At 40.8% G+C, this 26,317-nt stretch overlaps 1 protein-coding gene across 8 annotated transcripts in view; it reads left to right on the top strand.

Annotated features, from left to right (window-relative positions):
• The window catches only part of ATP8A2 (ATPase phospholipid transporting 8A2), a 347,593-nt gene that overhangs the window by 140,182 nt on the left and 181,094 nt on the right, over positions 1 to 26,317 (top strand). For all 8 annotated transcript variants that reach the window (XM_054809745.1, XM_054809706.1, XM_054809713.1 and 5 more), the window contains one exon: positions 219 to 391. In XM_054809745.1, the coding sequence (XP_054665720.1) occupies positions 219 to 391 (173 nt within the window). The remainder of the gene's footprint in view (positions 1 to 218; positions 392 to 26,317) is intronic.

Below are 26,317 nucleotides of genomic sequence, written 5' to 3' on the forward strand. Positions count from 1 at the left end.
AAGGCATGTGTTCCTAGGCAAGCAGATGCAGCTTTTGCTGATTTGTGACCCAAATTAATGTCTGCATGAGGTCCTGTTGAAACACTAACTCGTGTCAGTACTAGTTCGGGTGCGTGTATACTGTGCTCTGTTGCACAGTCCAGAGACGCCTTGCTGTAGTCTGGATGCGCTTTCCTGATATTAGGAAGAAACATGATTTCTTTCTGTTTATTCTTCAGGCAACAAGAGCCTCTCTGACTCAACATTGTACCAGTTTGGGGGAGTCGCTGGGCAAGGAAAATGATATTGCTCTGATTATCGATGGCCACACACTGAAGTATGCCCTTTCATTTGAAGTCAGGCAGAGCTTTCTGGACTTGGCACTCTCCTGTAAAGCGGTCATTTGTTGCAGGTAAGAAATTCTGGGACTTTTTCTGGTAATAAAATGGGCATGACACCTGTGAAATTTTACCTAGTATGTTAACTTTCCTGTCATTATTACAGTGCTCACAGGAAATACAGAAGTAGGGGAAATAGTGTGATATTCAAAAGGAGGCAAGCTGCAGTGGTGAACCACTTGATAATATAATTGATTTCTCTTCTGTGGAACTATTACAAAGCAAGGCTGTGCTGGGAGGAGTAAAGGAGGACTGTAGAGAGGTATTCCTCTTATACCACAGACAAGCCTGTGAAAGTGTTCATAAGGCTGATGGACAAGCCAACAAAGCTTAAGGTTTCAGTTCTTCCTGTCCTACAAGGTGCTCTACAGTGCAGCAGTAGAGCTTGTACAACCTCAGGGTGAGCATTCGATCAGCAGCATGTTACTTCCTGGTGGTAGGACTGTGTGTGTGTATGGATGTGTGTTTGTGCTTGTTGCTATTTGGGGAGAACTGTGACCTCGAAGGGATTGTTGGTTTAGGTAGACAGGAAGTTTTTTCTGCATTGTAGAAGCAAGACCTGCTGTGTGGGGAATGACTATATGAAGATCTTGTACTACTGTTTTGCAGTCTTACTTGTCTTTATATGTGCGCACTAGCATACAACTATTGTCTGTCAAAAGCAATTGCTGTCCATGTACCTGAAGCGGATGAACCCATTGGCTTTTTCCACCTCTGAGTAGTTTCTTTCCAAGTGCTGGGATTCTTGCACTGTTGTACTGCAGGGTGCAATACTGGGGCTAGCACTAGTGCTGTTCAATGTCTTCATTAATGACCTGACGATCAGATGAAGTATGCCCTCAGCAAATTCACAGACAATACAAAACTGGGAGGAGTGGCTGATACACCAGATGGTTGTGCTGCCATTCTGAGGGACCTTGACAGGCTGAAGAATGGAGCAGAGAGAAATCTCATGAATCTTTAGAAGGGGAAATGCAAAGTCCTGTAGCTGGGGAGTTACAGCCCTGTGCACCAGTAAATGCAGGGGGTTGCCAGGCTAGAAAGCAGCTTTGTCCAGAAGGACCTTGAGGTCCTGGTGGACAAGCTGGCCATGAGCCAGCAATGCACTCTACCAGCAAAAAAAAAAAAGAGCCAACAGCATCCTGAGTGGCTATATGAAGAGCATTGCCAGTAGGTCAAGGAAGGTGATCCTTCTTCTGCACTGTGTACTTCTGTACTGGTGAGGTCACATCTGGAGTGCTGTGTCCAGTTCTGGGATCCTCAATGTAAGATACAAACGGGTTTAATGGAGAGAGTCCAGTGCAGGGCCACGCAGGTGATTAAGGGACTAGAGCATCTTTCATATGAGGAGAGGCTGAGAGAGCTGGGAGTCTTCAGCCTAGAAAAGAGAAGGCTCAGAGGGGTTCTTATCAATTTGTATAAATATGTAATAGGAGTGAATGAAATTCAGGAAGCCAGGCTCTTCTCTGTAGTGCCCAGTGACAGGACAAGATGCAACAAACAAAACACGTGAATGTCCATCTGACCACAAAACCCCCCACTATTTTCACTGTGAGGATGGTGGGTTTCCCGGAGAGGTGGTGGAGTCTCTGTTCTGAAGAGACATGGAAAACCCAGCTGGAGGACATGGTGCTGGACAACCTGCTTTACCTGACCCTGCTTTAGCCAGGGGGGTTGGACTGGTTCGTTTCCAGCAGTCTCTTCCAACCTTGGCAATTCTAGGACTCTCTGACTGTTTTTCCAGCCAGCACTCTTCATCCTTCTCTCAAATCCTGTTCTAAATGATTGTCAACTCCAATGACCTTCCTAAATCAGTTCTTCAATAGCAATTTTTTTTGCTACTGCTGATTTTTATTTTTATTTGGAGGGGGTAGAGGGGAGAGAACATGAGGTGTTAGAGGAGGGCTCTCACTTCTGCAACTGTTTTGATGGGAGTGAACAAGAGTGTTTTACAAGAGGGAGCTCACACAATTGCAGCAATTTTCTCTTGGATGCAATGGGCCTGGATGGAGGTGTTAGGAAGAAGGTCAGCCTTTTCTTTTTGTCCAAAGTTACCTTGGGTTTGGAGAGTACCAAGTGCCCAGGAAGGGAAAACTGACCCTACGTTGTAGACTTATGCTGTTGTATTTGTGGGGAAGTTAACAAACATTGAGCAAATAGAAAGCGCTTGCTTTCATGCTCTCTCACGATGCTTTGGTAGAGAACCTTCCAAGGCAGTTTGTTAGTTTATTTCTCAAAGTTTTGACAAGCTAGGTCAAATACCTATATAGCTGAAACAAATGATAAATTGCAAATTACTAAAATTATACTACATTAATATAGGTAATTAACTGAAGATAATGAATGATCCTGATTTGCAGAGATGTGTAGTACTGGACACTTCCTCTCTTGTTATTTCATGACCAAGCCAACAGCAGTTTTAATTATTAGGGAATTAGCAAATTGAGGAACAATGAGGAAAAAATACTGTAAAGTATAAATCAAAGGGGAAAAGATGATGTCATTTCATAGGCTTAAAAAGAGGAATAAAAATAACTGAGTTTTAAATCCCCAGGGAAAAAGAGGAATGCCTTTTACAGCCTTAAAGGCTTTGCAGGAACCTTCCATTTACTTGCCAGGTGCTTGATACTGAAGAAAGAAACCCTTTTTTTTTTTTTTTCCTACTTAAACTTCACAGGAAAAAGTTTTAAAATGTAATTGGTATAGCAAGAGGAAATCTCAAATTAAATAGAGTTAGTCTTCAAACAAAAATGTTAATTGGGAGGGGGATCTGGGTCTTTAAACTTAGTGGTATGATGTTTAACCACTCTAGGAGGAGTTGTGTTTCATTCTCAACATAGCATAAATTCATGGGACTTAATATTTCATAAATTTACTACAACATTTTCATCTTCTCTGGGGAGTTTCAGCTGCATTTGCCATTCAAAGATTTTTTTTTTTTAAAATATACTTAAGATACACTGTATATTAATTTGCTGGGCTTCAGGCATCAACTGTAGTTGAACTTGATTCTCAGGGGTAATCTCTTAAAACGAAACTGTAGTAAACCTGGCCCCATTTTGCATTAAGAGGGAGAGATGGTATCTTCTCATGGGGTTAAGTCTTCCAGTGTTACAGGCCACTGACACAGTGGAGGAAAATATATCCCTTGGGAGACTTGGTGAAGCTTGCAAAATAAAATAAAAATCTTTAAGAAAAAGCCTTGTTAGTTAAAAAGTTTTTCCAGAGACTGACAGATCTTATTATCTTTCCTCACACTGACTGGGATGTCAGTATGTCAAGAGCAAGCAAAACTTACTTTTCAGTGGAAGTAAATGTTGTTTGGAAGGCAGTTGAACTCATGACTTCATTTATGAGATCTGAGCTGTCGATTGCCTGTCTCTGGTTTTCAAATGTTCCTTTAAAGGATCTGTTTTTATTGATGTTTTGTGCGAGCAGCAAAATGTTAAGGCTTAGGTAGAAATGAGATGATTTTATTTCATAACAAAAGGGAGTTTTATCATTCATGAAATGGTTACACTTCTTAAAAAGCTAGTTTGTACAGCAGATCACTGTGTTTGGCTTTGAATATAAAAGTAGCAGAGAAATACATAACTTGCATGTTACAGCAGCTTATTTAATTCTCTACTGAAGAGCCTGCATTGAATTGAAATATTGGTAACTGAAATATGTGGTGCTTCAGAAATACTTTTTTATGACACTGCTTTGGGAACAGTTTTTGTTGTCGTTGAATAGCAGGTGACAGTGACTCTGCCTTTGTATGCATTTAACGCCATAGTAACAAGACTTGCATCAGGAAGAAGCAATTCATCGGCATTGTATAGATTAAATCATTCCAAGCAGTTCATAAGTACTTAACTACTTAGAAATAATTGTTGGAACAGAAGTAGTTCTTCCTTTAATTTCTCTCACAGATGTAAGCGCAATGAAGCAAGCGTCTCCAGAGAGATGTGTGCCATGAGGCAGGGACCACATCCCCCATTAGGCTGCCTCAGTGTGTCTTTTTGCTCTTCTGCTTATATTACTGGCCACTTCTGCAACACTGCTTGAGGTGATGGTGCTGGGTGTCTGAGCTGGTGTGGGGTGAGGACATGAGCCCACAAACACCGCTCTGAGAACAGACACTAAAGGTTCTGAAATGAACCTACCCCTTTGACTAGACAGTGTCTGGGTGTTGAAAGGGAAGGGATTTAATGATCTGAAAGTAGAAGGTGGGAGAGGGGAAGGAAAAAAGCAGCCTGTGAAGAGTACCTGTTGCTAATTTAGTGTCACTTTGTCAGCTAGGTAATGAGAAGAGAGGTGAGGAGACAAGAGAAAAGTTGTCTCAGCACTCTGAGTTGTAAGACTGTAGCTTGGATGCTTCTGGTCTTCCATCGTTTGGAGATGTTAATAATATAGCTCACAAAATGAACATCTGGAATACCTCTTAACTATTTATGCCCCTAAGTCTCATATTGTTGCTGGTGTTAGTATTTGACAAAGTGATTATTCTGTGCTGTAGTTCAGAATGTATTTATTAAATCAAAAAAGTGTCTTGTTGGTTTTCATTAGAAAAGATCCCCATTCTCATGGCAGAAAATTGCAGTACAGTTCTGATTAAGAGTATGCAAACCAATTCTAACATTAATTGGTCCCAAAGAAAATTATGGATGTGTTACAGCTTCCTGCATGTACATCTTATGTTTTCTCTCATCTGTCACTTACTAAATTATCAATGCTTATTCTCTTGTTCTATTTCTCACTACTCATGACAGCAGTATTCATCTCAGGACTTTGAAAACCATGAGGGAAGAACCATTCTGGCAGCTTTAATGTTTGCAGATAATTGAAGTGAGAGGAAGGTTTGGGGTTGCAGCATGATGTGGTGCTCTCTGCACTGTTGAATAAAGAATATTCACAGATGACTAGAAATTATTGCCTAAACTGTCCAGTGTGTATGTAGGTATGTGAAAAGCAATCTTGGGACTTGTTCTTGTGATTATTTTTCTTAAAAGCTTATTGGCTACTTTGCAAGAGTTAAGTAAACTTGCAAAATACTGCTAATTCTGTGTTGGAAAGGTAAACTTGAAGAGAAGGTTGGTCTTATAATAATTATCTTGCCCTTTGTGTGACAGAGTGAGTTTCTGCTGAATGTTCTGGCTTCTGTTTGTTCTCATTAATCAGTGTCCTGAGCTGTGACAGTTCCTGAGCCTCACTGTCATAGTTTAAATTATTCAAAGACATAGCTAGTGTTTAAAAGGGAAAAAAATACTGTTCATTCCAGTCACTTGTCAACTGAGAACCCAAAAAGCAAAGACTTGACTCTAATCCTAAATGCATTAATGTTTCTCCAAAATGTTGCTGTATCAATCAGATGCATAAACCATCCCAGACTCAGGGTAGTCCTCTCATAAGGAAATACATGCTTATCAAGTCAGAAACATCTGTGAATCACTCACTTTCTGTGGTGGGTTGAGCCTGGCTGGAGGCCAGGTGCCCACCAGAGCCGCTCTCTCACTCCCCTCATTCACTAAACAGGGGAGAAAAGGCATAATGAAATGCTTGCAGGTCGAGATAAGGACAGGGAGAGATCACTCACTAATTATCGGCACAAGCAAAACAGACCAAACTTAGAGAGGGAATTCATCTAATTTATTACTAGGCAAAACAGAGTAGAGGAGTGAGAAAATAAAATCAACTCTTAAAACACTTCCCCCCACCCCTCCCATCTTCCCGGGCTCAACTTCACTCCTGGCTTCAACCTTCCCCCCCTCAGCGGCACAGGGGGACGGGGAGTGGGGGTTACAGTCAGTTCATCTCACGGTGTTTCTGCCGCTTCTTCATCCTCAGGGGGAGGACTCCTCTCATCGTTCCCCTGCTCCAGCATGGAGTCCCTCTCACGGGGTGCAGACCTTCAGGAGCAAACTGCTCCAGCGTGGGGTCCCCCACGGGGTCACAAGTCCTGCCACCAAACCTGCCCTGGCGTGGGCTCCCCTCTTCACGGGTCCACCGGTCCGGCCTGGAACTTGCTCCAACGTGGGCTTCCCACGGGCCGCAGCCTCCTTCAGGTGCCTCCACCTGCTCCGGCGTGGGGTCCTCCACGGGCTGCAGGTGGAATCGCTACACCCCCTCATCCTTCCTCCATGGGCTGCAGGGGGACAGCCTGCTTCACCATGGCCTTCACCACGGGCTGCAGGGGGATCTCTGCTCCGGCGCCTGGAGCTCCTCCTGCCCCTCCTTCTGCACTGACCTTGGTGTCTGCAGAGTTTCTTACATCTTCTCACTCCTCTCTCCGGCTGCAATGGTTCTAGCAGCTTCTCACAGAAGCCACCCCTGTAGCCCCCCCGCTACCAAAACCCTGCCACGCAAACCCAACACACTTTCCTAGGATTATTTTTGTTTATACTAAAAAAAAGTACTTAAAGATACTGTTTTGACTGGTGGTGTTTGGTTTTTAAATGACACAGGGGAAGTGTGTTTCACTCTTTCCCTTGGGTAACTAGTCAATTGCCTGACAGCCTGAATTTAAATGACTCCTGCTAGATGGTCAAACATTTCTTTTGGTGAACTTCATCCCATTATTGTGACCATGACTATACTTAGAATTAATTTCCTGTTCTTGTTGCGTATTTGATAAGGAAACAATTCAAAGTAATAAGTTGAATGACTGTTCCAATTTCCATTGTTATTTGGCAAAATGTTTGCTTTTGTGATGTTATTAATGAAAAATACTTAGTTAATTGAGTAAATTTGTATTATGTTTTTGGAACTTGTATGCTTCGGTTCAGATCGGGTACCTGTTTTAGTGTTGGGTTTGTTTTTATACTGGATTGACCAATTGAGTGATTTCTCATGCCTGTAACTGTGATCATGAACGAAAAATTTGTTTCTGAAATACTCTACTATATTCACCTGAACTTCCTACTACTAGCAAATTCACTTACCAGCATGTATTTGGAAAAAGTTGGAGGAAAGGCATGAATACAGCTAAAAGCAACTGACGTTTTTCTTTTTCTTTGGAAACAATTTTGTAGGAAAAATACTGTATGTCCTGATTAAAAACTTCACAAGTTTATCCTCCAAGTACTGTTTACCCTAGCTGTTAAAGTTCATTTCTTACCTTTTGCATTATAAGTCTAGTATTTAGGTGACCAAAATCTTAGTATTTCACTTGATGTATATCATAAAATGCAAGTGAAATTTCTGTCTTGAGGAATGGTGTGATAACTCTCGCAAACAGTTGGAAATGGTATCGGTATCAGTTTCTTCACCGTACCACAGTACCTTCTCCAAATTGCTCCCAGACTTTTCGGTTTCTGCGCGGGAGCAGCCAGCGATGCTATGTTTAGTGCTGCACTTCCCAAATTGGAAAATAAACATTCCATAGATACTGCACATGGGAAAACACTATGATGCTGGAACGTATGCTATTTTAGAAGAAAGATAAAACTGTGGTTTGGAATACCTTCTGTTCCATGAGAAATTCATAGTACTGGTATATTTTTCTTTCCGCAAGTGTTAGTGTGTTAACCCCTATATTCTGGCCAAGTTCCAACTTGAACAATTACTTTCTTCTCACTGAAATTCCCCCTGCCTTCTCTACTGAATATAATATTCTTCACTTCCTACGCAAAGCTCCTGCGAGGGTGTCTGTGAATGCTAAAGGTTGCCAGGTTTTAACCCAGAGGTACTACGGCGAGGTCCTGCTTCTGAAACCTGGCTCCAACTATTGGTGAGCCTTCTGGCTTGTAAAAATAATTTTGGAAGCATAAATATTATCACCACTGTCTTTAAACAAAATGTGTAGGGTTTTTGGGGGGTTATTTGGTGGTGGGGTTTTTATTTATTTTTACAGTTGGGAGATGATGCATATTGACCCTGGTCTTACCCAAGTCCTCCACAGTTTGCCAGCGCAGTTGTAAATTAACTTTCTAACTTAACCATCAGCACGATGTTTGAGCTCTTTCAAGACGGCTTGCGTTGCATATGTAATGTGCGGTCTCTGACAGGGTGTACAAAACCCTTAATTGGTGTATATACTTCTGCGCCTGGTAACAACAATTTCTTGGTATGACGAAGCGTGTAGGCTAACTGCAGCTAACTGTCCTATCTTACCTAAAGCTTCCCCCAAACCAAATTTGTGTCAACACTCTGGTTCTCCATTAGACCTCAGTAATGCAGAATTTTTGCTGTTCAGGCATTCTGGTACAATTAGACTCTTGACATAGCCCTCTTAGTGCTTCTTGCTTGTTGCACCAAATATACCCCTTTCCTGAGTTCCTGGAACAGTATATTGCCTGCCAGGCAGTGACTGAATGTTTCCTCTGAAGGAATTCCCTGCTGGTCCATCAGGCTGGATGGAGGCCGAGGGTCTGGTGCCTTTCTGCAGTCTTGCAACTGGTTTGTAAAGGCTTCCGACTGCATAGAAAAGATCTTTAATTCCTTGCTCACCAAGTTGCAACTACAAGGAAATGTTTTTCCTTTTCTGCGTTCTTCTAGTAGTTTGTAGAATGTTAAGAGGGAATAGGTAACTCTCCTCATCTTGATCATTGCTTATGATTCTGAATTTCCTTGTCTGAATACTGAGTAGTTATAAAGGATCTCGGAACTTTTCCTAGGAGAGGATTTGAGGATACTCATTGGTTTTATTATTTTTGTCTTCCAAATGTGATATTGGAGTTTCACTAATACTGAGACGTGTGAATGTACAGAAGACGAGGGCCTATAAAGAATATGTGGTGCTGCACTGCATTCAGAAGCAAGACACTCAAAACAACTGTGATACCGCTCCTTTCATAAGATCCAGCAAAGTCTTGTGTTCTATCCCACAGGACCAGCTTAAATATTGTATTTTCCATTGTTAAAAGTACTGGATATAAAATTACAGAGGCAGGAACGGTCTGTTCTGCAAGCTTCTTAGTACTGCAGGGAATTAACTTAATGGGAACTCTGGGCTTTAGTGCACCATACTAATATCCAGGACAGTGAACTGGTAAAATGGCTCTGGTTGAAGTTTCCAAAAGTGCTTAGTGTTGGTGGAAGCTGACTAGTGTGTGACCAAGTTCAGTAGGAGCATAGCTGAATCCATGCTAGATACTTGGGAAAATCTGACCTTGCACCAAACAGAATGGCTATGCTTAAAGTTATTTCTCTGCTGTTCGTATCTCTGAAGTCATGGTAATTAAAAACAAAACTATGCTTGAGGGAAATGTAGTAAACCTGATTTGATTCAACAGGCTAGAATGGGAAGCAAACTCTTCGGCTACAATAGGAAGCAAACTCACGCGTGCAGTAAGGTGAAGAGGCACTGGCTCCAGTGGGCTATGCATTTTTTTTGGCATGCTTATGTGCCTGAAATATGGCAAGATGTATAGATTTGCCTTTTCTTTAACAGAGCAAATCCCACCATATTCTGCAGGGCAATCAAGGCTGCCCAAGTGGAAGTGATTTAGCAAAATAGGCATCCCTAGGTGATGGTGTGATAGCTTTTGCAGGATTTACTTTCTATGGCACAGTTGCCCACAGAGAGCAGAAATAGTTCTTTGCAAGATCTCCTATGTATTGCAGTCTGCTATGTGCTAACAGTCCTCACCTGCTTATGCAGAGCAATACTAAACTCATCCTTCAAAAAACAAAAATTTTCTTCTCTGTGCCAGTAATTTTCCTTATTAGGAAAAGGCAAGCTAACAAATGTGTGAGGAATACCTGGACTTAGAAAGATACACTCTAAAACTTTAGGAAAACCACATTTTCTGCTGTAGTTGAACTACCATTCAGCTTACAAGAAGTCAATGTTCTGAACAACACCAGCAGGGTTAAAATGGTAAAAACTTGAATTCTGCATTCACTTTCAGGCTTTTCTTGTGCTTTCTCTGAAAAATCAGGTATAGATAGCTCCACCCTATTCTGGGAAGGCCGCTTTGATCTTTTTTTTTTTGGCATCTATATTGCCTTAAGTTTTCTTGTACTCTTTTTAAACTTGCTTCTCCCATAGTGTCATAGATACAGTGATAGGCATTGAAAATTATAATCTTTTAATCTTGCTCCTTCATACTCCCTTCTCTTGCTGTTTTCAATGTCATGGCACACGCTTAGACTTTAAATTGCTCCATCTCACAGTTCTTCTGTCAAATATCTCACTTTATAAAATATGCTGTCTTTGTGTATTTCTAGTATTGTTTTATTTATGCCCTTTTGTGTACAACACACAGAATCTCAAGTTCCCATAGGGAGCTCTTAGATCAGAGCTGCTAAACCTGTGTGGGAGGCTACCTGTGATTATTTGCCTACATGTGATCTTCAGAGAGCTATTATTTGTGGGCCCTAGTAAGGAAGAATCAAAAAGTCTTAAAAACAAACAACAAAGAACTTGAGACATAAGTGTGTTAGGGTCTCAGAATAAAGACAGTCTACTAACTGGATGCAGGCGGGATGAAGACATCTGTTTGAGAACTCAAATGCTTATCATCTTCCTGCAGAACAGCACCTTGTTCTTCAGAAGCATGTGGTAACAGGTTGCTGGCTGAAGAACTGATCATCCTGGGCGGAGAGGCAGGGTTTGGCAGCCTCTGTGGAGGCTGGAGGGGCGGAAGAACTTCTCTGCGGTTCAAGAAAGGCTGTTCTGGTGTGTATTCAGAACCATTTGCTGTAGTTCGCTTCTCTGTATCTCTTGCTTAGCTTTAGTCTTTCATCCCATGAAGTGTTAAGCCCAGAACTGTCTGTACTGGGAAGGTGGAGGGTCATTTTGCATATGGTATATTCAGTGTCAAAGTCAATGCTGAGCATCTCCAAAACTTCCTACCTCTAAAAGCTTTCTACCTCTACCTTCCTCATCCTGCAAGTGAGGTACTTCTCTATGCCTTGGTAGTGGGCTGTATGAACAGATCATCCAAATCCAGTTTGAGTTGTGTGATGGGTCTCTTGGAACTGTGTGTGTGTGATGGGTCTCTTGGAACTGTGCATCAGTGATTTCGTCCAGGAGATGAAATGACTCTGAACACTGCCTTAAGGGTTATGAGTGTGTCCAAGGCTGAACTGTGGTGATCCTAGAGGTCTTTTCCAACCTTAAAGATTCTATGACATTGAGGTCACTGCCCAAACATGAGATGAGTGCATATCTTGGCTCTGAGGGATGTTTGTGTAACCTTTGTGTGTTGTTCTCCCTTCCATCTCCCAACAAGTATCCTTAAAACTGACAAAAGTAGCAACCAGGTCATAAAATCATCAGAGTTGGTGTGGACATGTTTTGTTACAAGATTTGGCTAATTTTTTATAAATAGAAAGCAGCTGTACTATTGGATTTTCTGTTATTCGGATCAGGTCTTTATAGCCTGTTGAATACTGGTTGGTATAACAGGAGCCAGAACGTGACTAAGTCAAACTTTTAGAGTTGGGGACAACCTCCAGAGCAACAAGCAGCTGCTTGATCATTTTGCTCCTCTGCAAGATGTTGTTTGTAGCTGCATTACTGTTGGTTAAGAAGTTCCAATCGCATGGAAAAAGAAAAAAAAAAATCAGACAATGCTTGTAAGCAGTTCCCTTCAAGGTATCTGACCCCATTGCTGTTAACGCCTGGTGCTTGGGAGTGTCTGTGCGCGGGTGCTGGGTGGCAAACTTTGCTTTATTTTTTCAGTACAACTGGTTTTGGGAGTCTAAGGAAGAAATGTGTGCAAGCTTTCTCCCTCATTGTTTCTGATGTCTGTTTCTTTTGATAACCAACTTGTGTGGGCTGGAAATCTAAGCTGTTCAGGGATATTTTGTTAGGGTAGGCTTTTAAAGGCAACATAGAACTAAGTTTTATCCTGCCCAAGTGTAAGAATCTAATGAATGTTTTTACTTTAATTGCTGAGCTCAGGAGTTCTTAGCACGTTCATGGGATTTGTTGGTTTTGTCTGGCTAATTGAATGGGTGAAGTAGTGAAGATTTAAGAAAAAGTGGCTCCATAGCCCACTTCATGCTTGTTTACAACAACAGAGCTGTTCTTGGAGACTGTGCTGCTGTACCTGGTCAGCTAGAACACTGTTCAACTGTTCTGGCCATGTCTATGTCTAATGATGGGCTTGGGGTGATACCTAGTGAACTTGCTGGCCTTTAATTGTCTGTTACTGCCACTAACTTTTTTGCATTTTGGTAAGTCAAAGATACGGTGAAGTGACTTCAAACTACTGAATAGCTATTCTGAAAACTGCATGCTGCTTTTGTGAAAGGTTCAGTACCTCATTGTGTGGCAATGCTTCGAAACTTCCAGAGTTTTCCTTCTCCCCGTGACAAGGTGACTATTATTCACGTTTTGAACTTTAGTTTTTAGAGCTTTAAAATATCAAGTACCTTCACATTTAGAGAGTAAATATTGCATGGCTATTTTTAAAACAGATGACTATGCACAGTTCTCTGGTTAAGAACCTGGCACGTATATATAAGTATGTGCAAGGTTCATGCAGGTTGTATGGACAAGAAGCTGCTGATCTTTTTTTTTCTTTCTGTGACCACTTAATGTTGTTTGAAATGCTGTGGCTAGCCTGGAGATCAATACAGACAGGACATAGGCATCTCGTTTGGGCTGGCACGCTTCTGAAAAGCAGGGCATGTCCCAGTGGAGCTGGTGGACCCAGCGACTGCTCTCCAGTGCACTGCTGTGACGGTGGGTGTGCTGTGGTCTTGGAAGTCCTGGGTTGTGAGAAGCTGTATGCATTAAGAAGTTGAATCCTATCTCTGCCTTTCTCTGCACAGTTTCTAATGTTTAACCAGTCCTTTTGAGGAAGCATATAAATCTTTAGTGTTATGGATTCTGGTCAGGCCTCGTGATATTCCCTGCAGAGAAGAGACTGCTTAATTCATCCCTTGGCTGGGGGAAGAACTGGTTTCAAGTGCTCTGTGTGCTCCTTGGGCGTCAGTGCCTACTGTCACTTATAAGGTCTTTGCCTGGGCTTTTAAAGCACTTAACATGATGTCCTGATGGGATTGGAGAGTGTAAACTACCTCTGTCAGAGTTGATAATCTAATTTAAAGGGTGGGTGGGGGAGGTGGAGGACACTTTTGTAAACAACAGCCAGTTGTTGGGGGCCCCTTAAGCATAACACAGTAGTTGTAGCACTCCCAAAGCAAGCACTGCACCTGGTTTCAATTTAAAATAGAAAAGTAAAAAGCTGCTTAAACAGTTACTCAGTTTTTATAAACCTGTTCTGTGTAACTATTGCTAGTATCTTTGAATTATTTGTTTTGCTCATCCAAAAGACTAATGCTTTATATGATGTGGACAAAATGTGTTCAGTACCAAATCTATGGCGTGGTTAGTGGGGTCCCTGCCTGTCTCAACTGTCTGAAGTGAAGACCTGAGGATCAAAGGAAACCTAGCATTTGACCATTCTCTCCTCTTCAACCACCACCTCCAAATTGTTAGTTTGAAACAAATATGTCTACCTCAAATTGCAAGTACTAAATGAATTCACATTAAACTGGAAAGTAACCAGATGCAAAAGAAATTGCATCTGATTTACATGACAAAAGTAAGGAAATGTAGAATTAAAGTTTCAACTCTATTCACAACACACCATCTTTACGTACCACATGTTACAAAGCTTTGGAGATCCTTGCAATACTCAGGAAGAGAGTTGTGACTAAGGGACGCGGTCGTAGTTTTATTTTTTCTGGTTTTAGTTTCTTCTTTTCTCCTGTTTATGGTATGATCTCCAGAGGTCCCTTTGAACTCCTACCATTCTGTGTATTCTAGAAAATAGCAGCTGGTGGGGGTAGGGAGAGGATTGTATAGAAATGTTGGAGTCCGGAAAACAGATGGCAACAGCTTCTTCAGAGCTTTTGTGGCTTATTATATGAATAAGCATTTAGGGACCTTTTAAAAGCATGTATCCTGGACCCAATGCCATATCCTTAGTCCTGAGAGCTCAATATTAATGTTTTGATACAGTTGGGATCTATTACAGTATATAAAAAGCTCCAGTGATTTGGAGCTCTGTTTTAATGTGTGTTTGTGCCTATTATCAAAGGTTGGCTCCTGGTGTGCGGCTCATGGCTGTGCTGAAAGGGGAAGAAGCATTCCAGGCGCTCTGGGTTTCACAGGCGTCTCTTGGGGTGAAGCCAGCGCTTGGTCTCTGCAGTGCTTTGCTTAAAGGAAGAGTCATGTGAAGTACCACAACTGGTACAAGGGTCAGGCTTGTTGCCCTTTCAGGGGTTGGCAGCTTAGAAGAGGCCTGTTTTAAAGTACGTGAAGCACAGCAACGTTTTCTGTACCTTGACATGCAAGGGTCAGATGAAGTTGATGCGTGAAGGTCAGGAAGAGGCTGAGCCTTTCCTCTTGGTCCTAGGTGTCCTGTGGTGTGATGGAGGCAGGTCTGTCATTTCAGCATGTGCTCTACAGCAGTGCGGGTTTTCCTGGGCGCTCTTGTAGAGGGAGTTTCAGAGAGCGTGGAGAACTTGGCTGAAAAATATAAGTTGCTGGGGTCACAGCAGGGAGCTTTGAGAGTGGAGAATGCAAGGGGGAAAGAGATTCCTTCAGCCTACCTGGGAGATTTGTTTTGCTCATGTTTTCTACTGTTTCAGGTAGATTCAATTAATGTACAACACCTTATTCCGCTTTGCCTGTGGCTGTGTGTTTAAGAAACAAGAGCACCTTTATTGTGGGATTCTGTCATGGGTTCTCCAAATTTACACTCATGCTTTAAGGTGTGCAGTCCTCTTACACAAACACTTGACTATTCTCATCCCATTTTTTTTACTGATTGCTTGTTACTTTCGTTGTATTTGTAACTGTTAAACTTTCAGTGTGTATGCCAAAATTTCTCAGGGTAGAGGATTGTGATGGAATCATACAGACCATCACTGGCTGTCCTGTAGAAAACCTGATACACGATACTGCTTTTTTATAACAGTGCTGTAATAATAAGATGTAACAAACACATCTTTCACAGTCATAGCCTCCTTTTCTTGTCTGACTCTCCTCTGGTACAACTGTTTGCATTCCCCTTTTCCCCGTACACCCTCCCACCTTCTTGACATTGTGTCTTCAGTTCATTTTTGGATGCTGGTCTTGCATACCAACCTGACAGGCTGATCTCTTATGTTGTTGCCAATTTGCTGTGTCTAGGGGAAAATTGATTTATTTTTTTCTTTACTGGGTATGTGCTGTAGAAATCAATATTTTACGAGATGGTAAGAGCAGGAACAGTGGCGGCAGCAGCAATTTAGCTGAAGTTGCAGCCAACAAGCCCGGTGTGCCTGCTCAGTATTCGCAGTCCAAGTCCAGAATGGGAGGATTGGAAAGAATTTTATTTTTGGCCTGAGAACAAGAAAAGGATTAAAACACCAGTAAACATACTTAAAGTTTTCTTTTTGAGAAAAAGAAGGAACTGAGTACAGAATGGAGTGCAGTATGGTGGTTTATGTAGTGATGACTGAAGATCATAAAAAGACTTTCTTCTATTGTCAGTCCTAATTGGCGGCTGGCACTGATTAGCAAGAGGAAAGAAGTCCAGGGAAGCAAAGACAAATGGGGAATTTTATTGAATGGAAAGCTGCTGAACAAAAGAGGACTTCTGTTCCTGCACATTCTAGTGGTTTTAAAGAAATGAGCTTTTCTGACCATTCGTCTCTTAGAATTCTAACTTGGATAGCATCGTACAGAGATCAGGTTTTTAGTTAACTTGTTTAGTTAAGCTCTTGGATGCATTGATCCATTTTGATGCCCAAGTGTGAACCCAGGGCTTGCCTACAAACAGTTGATATTTCTTTAAGCAGGTGAGAATTAAGAAGGTGGGGAAGAGGTATGGGGGCAAAGTAACTTTCAAAGATGGTCTGTTGTATGGTTTGTTAGGAAATCCTATACTGTGAGCTAGTGATGTGAATGAATATTCTGCCTCAGTCTCTTTCACAATGAAATCAGGTATGGGACCATATCTCCTTGCATTATGAAAAGATCCTGTTGGAGTGTTGAACAATCAGTGCTAGCAGCATGAGGGCTGTATTTGAGTGTAATGCATTATATAGGCCTGTGAATCATATCTATTTGACTCTTAATTCAAGCTGGCATGTCTTTTCCAGTTTAATGCAAACTTGCAAAGATTGAGTCTGCATGTGGCTTAGCTGCACCTTAATTAAACTGAATCCCAACAGTGATGTGAAAGTCAAATTGTAATGCTGAAATTGGCAGGCTGCAGGAGCACAGGTACTGAGACAGCGATGCTTTCTCTGCAAGGAGATGGGCTGTGAATCTGTTTTAGGTCCTTGCCTTTCAGATTCTGAAGACTTTTCAAAGAGCAGTAGCAGTAACTGGGTGGCTTTGCATCTGTGGTGCTTGTTTTGGAAGTCTGACTACCTGATCTGTGCTCCCAGTTTGCCATAGAGACTTGAGACACCTAACCTTGCTGTAGTTTGCCGTGTAAAATAGGGGTTATGTATACGATGATGCTTATTCCCGCAGGCTTTGCACTGCAAGACGCTGTACTAACATCTTGTTTGTTCCAGGATGGCTTCAGAAAATGGAGTGGTTCTGCAGATATGTGGGTGGGAATCTGTTTCACAACAATAGCGAAAGGGCACCTGTAAATGAAGAGTAGCTTTATTTTTAAACATAAAGGGATTAGGGATTAGCTGCCGAATTTACAAAATTAGCAAGTGGGTTTTGAAAGGCTGGTGATAGCAACAGATTGGAAAAAGAAACGCAGCGCCTATACCTTAAAATAAAACAACAAACTACTGTTTGGCTGTGGAATTAATTAAATATCTAACTGGCTTAGGTGTTGAAAGTAGTTTAGCTGCAGCTGCCACCAGCTTCCTCAATGGGATAAACTGCATAGTGTGAAGTCTAGGGTTCTGTAGCCAGGCTGTGTGTATCTGCTCATCAGAGTGTCTGCTGTGAAGAAATTGGCTCTGTATGTTAACTGTAAGTCCTCAATGTTAATTCTGCATCCATCCTTACATAAAATACTAACACCAACACTGAAGGCACATCTCTAATAGTCTTGTAAATAATGGAGCTGTGACCAATAAACTGTTGGTATGTGTAAATCACAAAGCATACTCTTTCCTTCTAAAAAATCAGGTTTTATTTTGCAGAAAGAGGAATACTTAATGCAGCGAACACTTCAGCAAGCCATTTGGAAGAAATTCCACATAAAACTTGGGAGAGAGGAAAAAAAAAACTTTATATGCCTAAATATTGCATGGACTGGAAACTTGCTGAAGGACCTTAAGCAAAAATAGTAGATGTGGCAGTAATTTGAGCTGCAGTGCAGGCAGCAGTGCTTGGAGGATAAGTATCAGGCTCACTTAGGTTGAATATCTTTATTAATGATTTAAAGGAGGAGGCTAAGCAGCTCATCAGTTAAATTCACAACTTAGTACTAAATGGGGGTTTTTTGCAACCTCAGATGGAAAGAAACCGTGGTGTACAAAGTATGGAGTGGTTAGACCTTAGGAGACAGTATAAAAACAAGCTGAAAAAGATGTGTGTGTGTTAGTGAAGAGAGAGAACTGGCGTATTTTTATATGGGAGAAGTTTGTTCAGCATGTTTTACCTGGCTGTATGTATGCCTGTGCTGTACTAGTTCAGGGACGTGCTTTGGCAACTGTAACTAGTGTTGAATTCTTATTCATACTGAAGACTATGGGTAAGAATTAAAATTGGGTCATAAATACTGTAACAAATCAGAGGCTGTTGTTCATAAGACCATGCTTCTCTAAACAGCAGTCCGATTCTGCGGAGATGCTGAGGGGCTGTAGTCCCTTAGGACTTATAACAAATGAGGCCATTTAATACTTTGTAAATCAAACTTGTTTTTAAAAGTTTCTCTCACAAGGTAGTTATCACAGTTCATGCCCTGAGCTAAGCTGCAGTTCAGCCTGTTATTTGATGTTTATGCAAACTGCTCTCTTTCAAAATGTTTAATAGTAAATGGCTCAATGAAACAAGTTTTCTCCCATTCTGTCTGTGGGACCCTCACTGGAGGAGGGAGAGGCCAATTGTCCATCTGTGCCGTCCCCCCGGGTCTCTGGGGGGGCTGTGTGTGTATATGGTGCCTGTGGGATATTTCAGAGAAGCAAATGAATGATCTCCAGTGTATTTTTACATTACAACGCGCTTGAGCTGTGTAGGCAAGAAGTCGGTGACATCAATGTCCTTTTCTGTGCTATACTGTGTAGAGTCAAGAGCACTGATACACTTTCAATTGATCCCCTATTCAGAACTTCATTAGCTTTCAGGGAACAGAGCGATTCTGGATCTAATAGTGCTATACTTGTCAGTCTTGCCAAAAACATTTTACTAGATGCTGTTGTAACTGATGCTTGATATTATTGCAACTTGGGGAACACATTGTTTTATAAATGACATTAATGAAACATGTAATACTGAGGAAAACCAATGTTAGCAATTTTTAAATTGGTCATGCTTATTATAAAAAAAGTTTAAGCTCCCTAATGGAAAGCATAGAATAATTTTCTCCAAAAAGTCCACTGATACATTCTGCTTGATTTAATGTAGATAAGACAGACAAACCTGAAACAAAATACTTAACACTTGTCATTGTTCTTCTGAAAAATTACTTTATATCACTTTTTCAAAGCCTTCCACTGTTTCTATGAAATAATTCAAGTATTTCAAGGACTTATTCCTATTAAACCATTCAAATTCCTGGTTTGAGTTCAGGTCCTAATATCATCAGTTTGCCTTACCATTGGTTCAGAACATTTTCCAAATATTTCTTAACGTCTTGCATTTGAAAAAGTGTCCAATAACTTTCATAACAGTGCTGAGATACTGAGTTTTGCCAGTACTGAAGAAGGGAAAAATCCTTCAGCTAACAAAAGATGGAACCTGGGTGGGCTCCAGCAGGAAACTTTGCATCAGGCAGTTCATAAACTTCTGCCAAGAAGCCAGTCCTTGAAAAGAGACAGCCAGTGTCTGTGATGGGTTTTGTGCTGTTGGCAGCTGTTACAGGATGACTCTGAATGTCACTGTGAATTCTAGTTACTGGATGCTTAATCACTAAAATTTTCTGTGCATATTGCCACAGAGCGGTTGCTGCACTGAAAGGAAAAATCTGGCAGCTGAAGTAGAGTGTCTACAGAGGTGCTTGTGGGAAGTAGAGAGCACAAGAAGGAAATAAGCTCAGGAAAAGTGACTTTTGGGGAACTCCAGAGATTAGTGATGAACAGCTGAAGTAAAGGGTAGGCCACTTGATTTGTAGGTAAGATGTAACAGGCAAGCCAGGAAGGATATTGAAAATGAAATGAGACTTAATTGAGATCAGAGTTTGATCATGAGTAGTGATGTCTTAGAAGCAGCATTTTATATTGTGTGGGAAAGCAGGGTTTGTAGAAGTAAAAAGGATTGCGGTTGCTGATGGAAGATGATGAGGATTGGAGGAGGGGTTCCTGCTTTGTTTTCAGACCTGCAGGCGTTATGTATGGCTCCTGCTTGGGAATGCAGAGTAGGTTTGAACTGAAGAATCCCATTCTACTGGTTACTGGGGTCTTCATGATGAACAGACACACACTTCCTGAATAAACTTCCACAGTTTTGTATGTAGCTTGTACACTCTTACAACAGTGGGCAGCGGTCTAAAAAAAAAAAAGGACAATCTCACACAGTGGCATGGAGTATTTCTGGTGCCTGGGATCTGTACGGGAGGTCCAGTTTGTATGGTCTGGGGCCTGTTGTAGATGTACTTGGCCATCAGTCACAGAAAGCAACACGGGGAAGAGTGAGTTGTATAGTAGACACGGCTTTTCTCTGACGAGACATGGAGAACAAAAACTTCTATCTTCTTGACCTGTAGAATGAGATTTTTGGCCCAATAAAAGTGTTCCTGTTAAGTTGTAAGGAAAAAAAAAAGTTGAGGTTTAAACATGGATTTATTGTCAAAATATTGTCAATTCTCTTCATGCAAGAATATTCAGGTGATGAGTACTTATGGAATCGGGTACCTGAGTTGAAAAGCCTCATGGAGAAAATGTAGTTTGAAATAGTGGATCTACCACAACCTTAAACAAGTCTTTCTAGGGGCTTCGTATGCTAACTGTTCCTAGAAAGAAGAAATCTTACCCAACTTCAACTAGACAGTGACTCTCCTGTGACCTTTTCCTGCCTAGATAAGAGGGCTCGCCTTTTACAATAGTAAAGAGAACTTGTCCCATCATATAAAGACTGAAACTGAATGAACTTTGGAGCATTAAAATTGCTGAGCTCCTCAAGTATCTCACTGTGAGGAAGGTTCTCTGCAGACCGTCACCTCTGCTGTGACTTCTCCCGTATTGTTAATTTCTTTTAGCTCCACAGCAGATCCCTTTGGGAGGCTTGATGGTAAAGACTTTGTCATCAGTAAGTAGATTATTGGTTTTGTGATTACATTCAGATCTGTTGGCTGGGTTTTGCCGGCTGGTAAATCACAAGTTGTAAATTGACGTCTGTTTATTTTGATGATGGTTGGGGTTTTGGTGTGTCAGTAGATAATTGTGAAAATCAATAGCTTCAGTACTTACCACAGGAGATGGTGGGAAAAACGCTAATTTATAGTAATGCTTCTTAGACTTGCAATTTGAACGAAGTTCCAGATTCATTTAACCCAAGCCTATCTTTGATTAAACTGATTAGCTTTTGATGGGCGTTTGGCAGCAATCCAGTGGTGAAATGTCTTTTTTTAACTTGATTTCACTGGCCATTTCTCTCTAACAAATGGTATCATTGTCTGGAATTCAGAAAGTTGAATACTCCTGAACAGCTGGTCCACTGCTGTGTGCATGAGCACATCTTTTTTTCTTGTAATCAGCTTATTTAAGGGTTTTTGCTTTCTGTGTTTTTTGTGGACTTCTATGCTACACAAGTAGCGTGAAGGAAAAGTAGCATAACAGAGCTTTTGAATCAAGTTCATGGGGTCTCTGGTTTCCCCCTCCTGCACCAAAACCAGAACAGTTAAAGTGGCGTAGAGGCTGTCTCTGTATACTGAAATGGAAAAACTGTAAAAGTTCATTTTAAAAAAAGCTATTCCAAAGAGTCTTTAGGACAAAGGACATACTGGATGAGGAGTAGTCAATTTAGAAAAAAACCTGATGGCTTGTGTGGGCATGAAATCACTCCTAGAAGTTTAGAAGTGCTGCTCAGCTGGCACCACAGTGCCTTTGGGGAAAGGAGCTCTGTCATGCAAGACGCTGGATGAATGGTTGGAAATCAAGAGAAGGGTTGGTTCTTCCCAGAAGGCTGATCCCAAATCATGACAAGGTATCAAAAATTTTTAGAACGGTCTTATTTCCTGTGGTCTGTCTTCCAATTTATATGTAACATTTAAACCCTGATACAATAAAATTATGCTATTTGTGGCAGTTGAAGGAGAAATAATGAAGTGTGCCTTTAAAGGTTAAGAAGCTTCCGTTTATTCCTCTTGATGTTACTGCTAGCTGAGTTATGTGTGTAGTTGTCAGACAACATGTTCAAGAAACCTTCTGTTCTGAAATGTGAGAACTTTCTGTATAACACTGACTAGAAGGCTTCAATGACCCTGCCATCTAGTTTGTCTAACATTTGAAAATGGCTATGGTTAAGGAACATAATGTTGAAGACCACTTAAGATGTTGTAATATTTGACTACTTAGCCAATTCTTGAGGAATTAATTTGCATGAGTTATTCTGTGGAGGTCAAGGCATAAACCCTCTCTGGAAGTCAGCTGCAATAGCTCCCTGATCCCCTGAGGATGGCAGCCTCGTCATGTATACTGAATTGCCAGGCACAGTATTTATCTGAAAGTGGTTTTACAGGTGAGAATTAATCTCTTCCCTCCCACTGGCCCTGTCCTGGCTTTTATTACTTTGTTTTCTTAGGATCTCTGAGCTAAACCCATCAGTTTTTCCCAAGTAGTATGTCTTTCAGAATATTTATGTACTAAATACCTTCTCTGTACAAGAAACAAATGCAAATCTGTCTCGAAATCGATCCTGATTAATAATCACTTAAAACATCAAATTGCTTATCCATATTCTTGTTGTTTAACCCTAACAATCTAGCTCTATTTTCCAAACATATTTGAACAAGAGCAACTACTCAATTTTGGAAGTTTCACAAAGCTGTTTCCCAAGAGGTTTGATATCAGAATGCTGTAATTTACCAAAGTGATTTGAAAGGCTATAAAGAAATTGTTGCTTTATTAAGGTTAGTCTTTGCGATGCGTAGCTTTAAGATACTGTGGAGATGGAGCAGTTTTTCATAAATTCAAGAGAACTAGCCTGTACCCCAGTGTGAATGCAGCCACTGATATGTAACCTCAGCCGTGGATTTGCAGATACTACCTACAGCTGCCAGGGTCCAGAGGACATTGAGCAAGGTGGTTCCCTAAAGGTAACAGATACACACATAAATACGAGGAGTAGGTCAACATTTGGTTTTTCCTCTTCTGCTCCTGTGCTGCAAAGCAGAGTGAAATGTCTGCACAGAGAAGGATGGTTGTGTCCTCTCTGGGAATGTTTCGCATTTCCTTGATCTTTGGAATGATAAAGCAGTTAGAAATATCTGAGGCTCTGCCCCTCACTTGGTTCTGCTAGATGATGTGGGGGTAGTGCTCTGTTTGGGTGGTAATATGTTGGGGAAAAGGCTGTATGAGTGGTGGTCTAGCAAGGGACCCAGGCTATTACAGAGCAGTAAAACACCTTCCTGTTTTAAACCGAGTAAACAGAAGAAGGAAGGAAGGAAAACGCAGAAATTGCCTGGTGGGTATGTGTGGTGCCTTTGCCTTTCCTTGTTCTCCCCAGTAGTTTTCAGTATTTTCCACTTCATTCTCTTTTTTTTTTTCCTCCAGGTGCCAAATTGTGTCTTTGGGGGGTTTAAGTTTGGCTGTAGATGTGGTTTAAAGACTCTCTAATAAAATTCTCTTTACAACTTGATTCTGTGAGGTGCTAAATGCCTCCTATTAGATGCTAAGTGCTTGACACAATGTGGGATTAGGATTTTAAATCAAGTTTGTGCAGTGATGCTTTCATTAATAACAAATAATGGTGGAAGGCTCTGTAGAATGTATGAAGTGGCAAAAAGATGGTATTTAAGGGACAGACTACTGCAATTTGGGTGTCATTTCAGAGACATTTACAATGGTGAAAATGAGATTTAACTCTGACTTCAAGTGTGTGAAGGTATTGTAAAAGGTTATGCACCATCTAAAGTGTTCCTTGATTTAAAAAAAAGTCAGAATGAGGGTAAGTATTAAGCTGGCTGAGAGATTTGTGTAACTTCTGATAGTGTGGGAGGGTTTTTTTGCACAATGTATCAAGCACTATAACCTGCGTATTTGTTCTTGCCTTTCTCCCTAAAGGCAGAAGCACGTGCAGTGGAAGGCTTGATTCTCATTTTCGGCACGGTTTGCAAACATGTTGTGCACTAAAGTTTAAGATAATGCGGCACATTGGACTGAAGTGCCAAAGCAACGAAACAATGGATCTCTGAATAAATGTTTAAGAGTAACCAAAATATGTTTTACTGAAGAAAATTTAAGGCACCAATTTAAACATCAGCATACAAAGCAGGAATACCTTCAGATGGTGACAAAATTTTATCTCTGAGGTCAGATTCAGCGTGGTACTTAATGCCTTCAAAATAAAACTGACTACTCCACTAAAAGCACGGGATCTTCCTTTTAGGACGCTTGTTATTTGCAGGCTTGAACCTCTTTCTGTTAGATTGGGCATAACTGCAGTCTTTGTAATGGGCAACTGGCTACTTTACCCATCTTGAATACTCTTAAAGACTTTAATGCTTATCTATTCGAAAGCAGACAGTTTGTGTAACAGCTTTTAATATAACTATTTGATAGTGCTTTCTTGATAGTAGTAGCAGCGAGGTCCCTATAATGTACAACTAATGCAGAGACACTAACCACTCGAGAGCTGTCTTTAGGTACTGCTTAACAATTTTTCCTTATGTTTAAATTATTTTGACATAAATCCTTTATTTTGTACTTCAGATTTAATAGAAAAAAAAGAAAAAAACCCAAACACCCCAAGCTTCTATTATGTTAATGAAGACATTACCAGGAAATTCTGATAGGCACAGTTTCTTACTGTAGATTCCTTCTATATATCTTGTTACCAGATTTTTTAATGATATGGAAAACTTTTCATTGCTGAAGGGTAATATAAAGGTGGGTTTTAGTGGTATCTTATATCTGCTTTCCAAAGCAAAAACTTTGCTGTTACACAAGTATTAAATATTTGTGTTGCTTTTATGGTGAGGTCTCTTCAGCATCCTATTGTAGGCAGTATTGTGTAAACTCCAAGAAGTTGTCTTGTTTGAGAGTGCTCGCTGTTTAGATGATACTTATTTGCAAAATTACTTGCACTGTGTGTGTTCTGGATTTAACTGTACTACTATTCCATTATGTCTGGGAATTAAAATAAGTAGATCTATGGGGTTTTTTTTCAGTATAAGTGGACCTTCAGGACTTCATATTTTTCTCTTCCAATGCACGATGATAAATTAAGCGTCTTCTGTTGTAGGATTGGCTGAGTTTCTGAAATTCTTTGTGCAAAAGTGGTTTGACAGCTATCAAAGATGATTTTACTTTGTGGGTTCCAATAATGGAATCATTTTGTTGCTGCAGCTTTATTCATAGCGAATTAATAATATTGTTATGAAAACGTGTAAACTAATAAGGTAGAAAGTGACATGAAATTCCTGCCTTCTTACTATTAGTTGGACTCGGCTGTCATAGTGTATTGAGTTACAGGAGTGTAATAGAAAATTTTGCTATTCAGTTATTCACAGTTCAGCGTAAGCCATCACGCTTTTGCCTGTTCCTTCAGGATGGTGAAAATATCTTTTCTTACAGTATAATGAAAAAGCTTATGGCTGCTCTTGTACCCACGAGGAGAAAGACACTCATAAGGTCTGCCTGGGTTTTTTGGGAAGGAAGATCCTGAATCCTGTTCATATGTGGTAGAGGCAGCTGTATGCTGCAGGATGAAATGCAGAGCACTTGCTTGAATTTTATTGCAGCAGTGAGAAGGAATAACGGGAGTTTTTTCTTTTGTTTTGTTTCACCTGGAAGTTGCAGTTAATTCACAGTATCAAGCAGTGAATTTGATGCACAAGCTAGAATTCCCCAGTCTCTGTTTCTTTCTTGCGTTGCCCTCAGCCCCCAACAAAACCCAAAAGAAGCCCCCAAACATTGCAGTCTGAGTTACATAGTAAAAACAAAACAGCATCTGTGCTTGAGAGATGGCCGAGATGGAATTAAATTATTACTAGAGAGTTAATGTTGTTCTGTTACCTTGAGGGAAATTAACCCTCCACAGAAATGTTTTGCTTCTTAATTTGGCCAGTTTACACAAAGCAATTTAATGCGTGTTATTTGCCCTTGCTGTGACATTTTGCATTCTCAGACACAAAGATCCCCACCAGCGAGGGGAGAGAAGGCGGCCGGGCAAGGGGAGGGATGCTCAGCGCCAGCTTCAGATACTGAGAAATGTGAGAACTGACATCTGTCCGAGACAATTCTTCTCAAACACTGCGACACACACAGCAGTTCTCTGTGGGATTTAGCAGGGGGAATGTGTTATGGTATAGTAACAGCTGGCTACAAATACAGATAGCAGGCCTGAAAACACAAACAAAAGAAAGTCCATGCCTCGGTCAAAACAGGGAAGGGAAAGAATATATTCAATATACATTTGTTAAGCTAGCTATTGTTCTCTTCCTGTGCTTTTACCCACACAGTTTATTACAAAAGCTCTTTGGTTACTCCATGGATTCTTCTGGTATTTACGCTGTCAAACTGTTTGGCAGTTTTTAATCTTGGTTTGTTACAAGTATCTGTCCTACCCCCCCGCTATTTCTTCTTCCAGCCCAAATGTTCACCAGCTTTTGGAATAACTTTGTGTTTGTTTTTTTTCCTCTAGGTTTAAAAAGAAAAAAGTTCCTCTTTTGCTTTATGCTGTGGTTATTAGATTGAGTTAATGAAGATCAAGTCAG

This window comes from Grus americana, chromosome 1, assembly GCF_028858705.1.
Source record: "Grus americana isolate bGruAme1 chromosome 1, bGruAme1.mat, whole genome shotgun sequence".
In the NCBI taxonomy this organism is placed as follows: Eukaryota; Metazoa; Chordata; class Aves; order Gruiformes; family Gruidae; genus Grus; species Grus americana.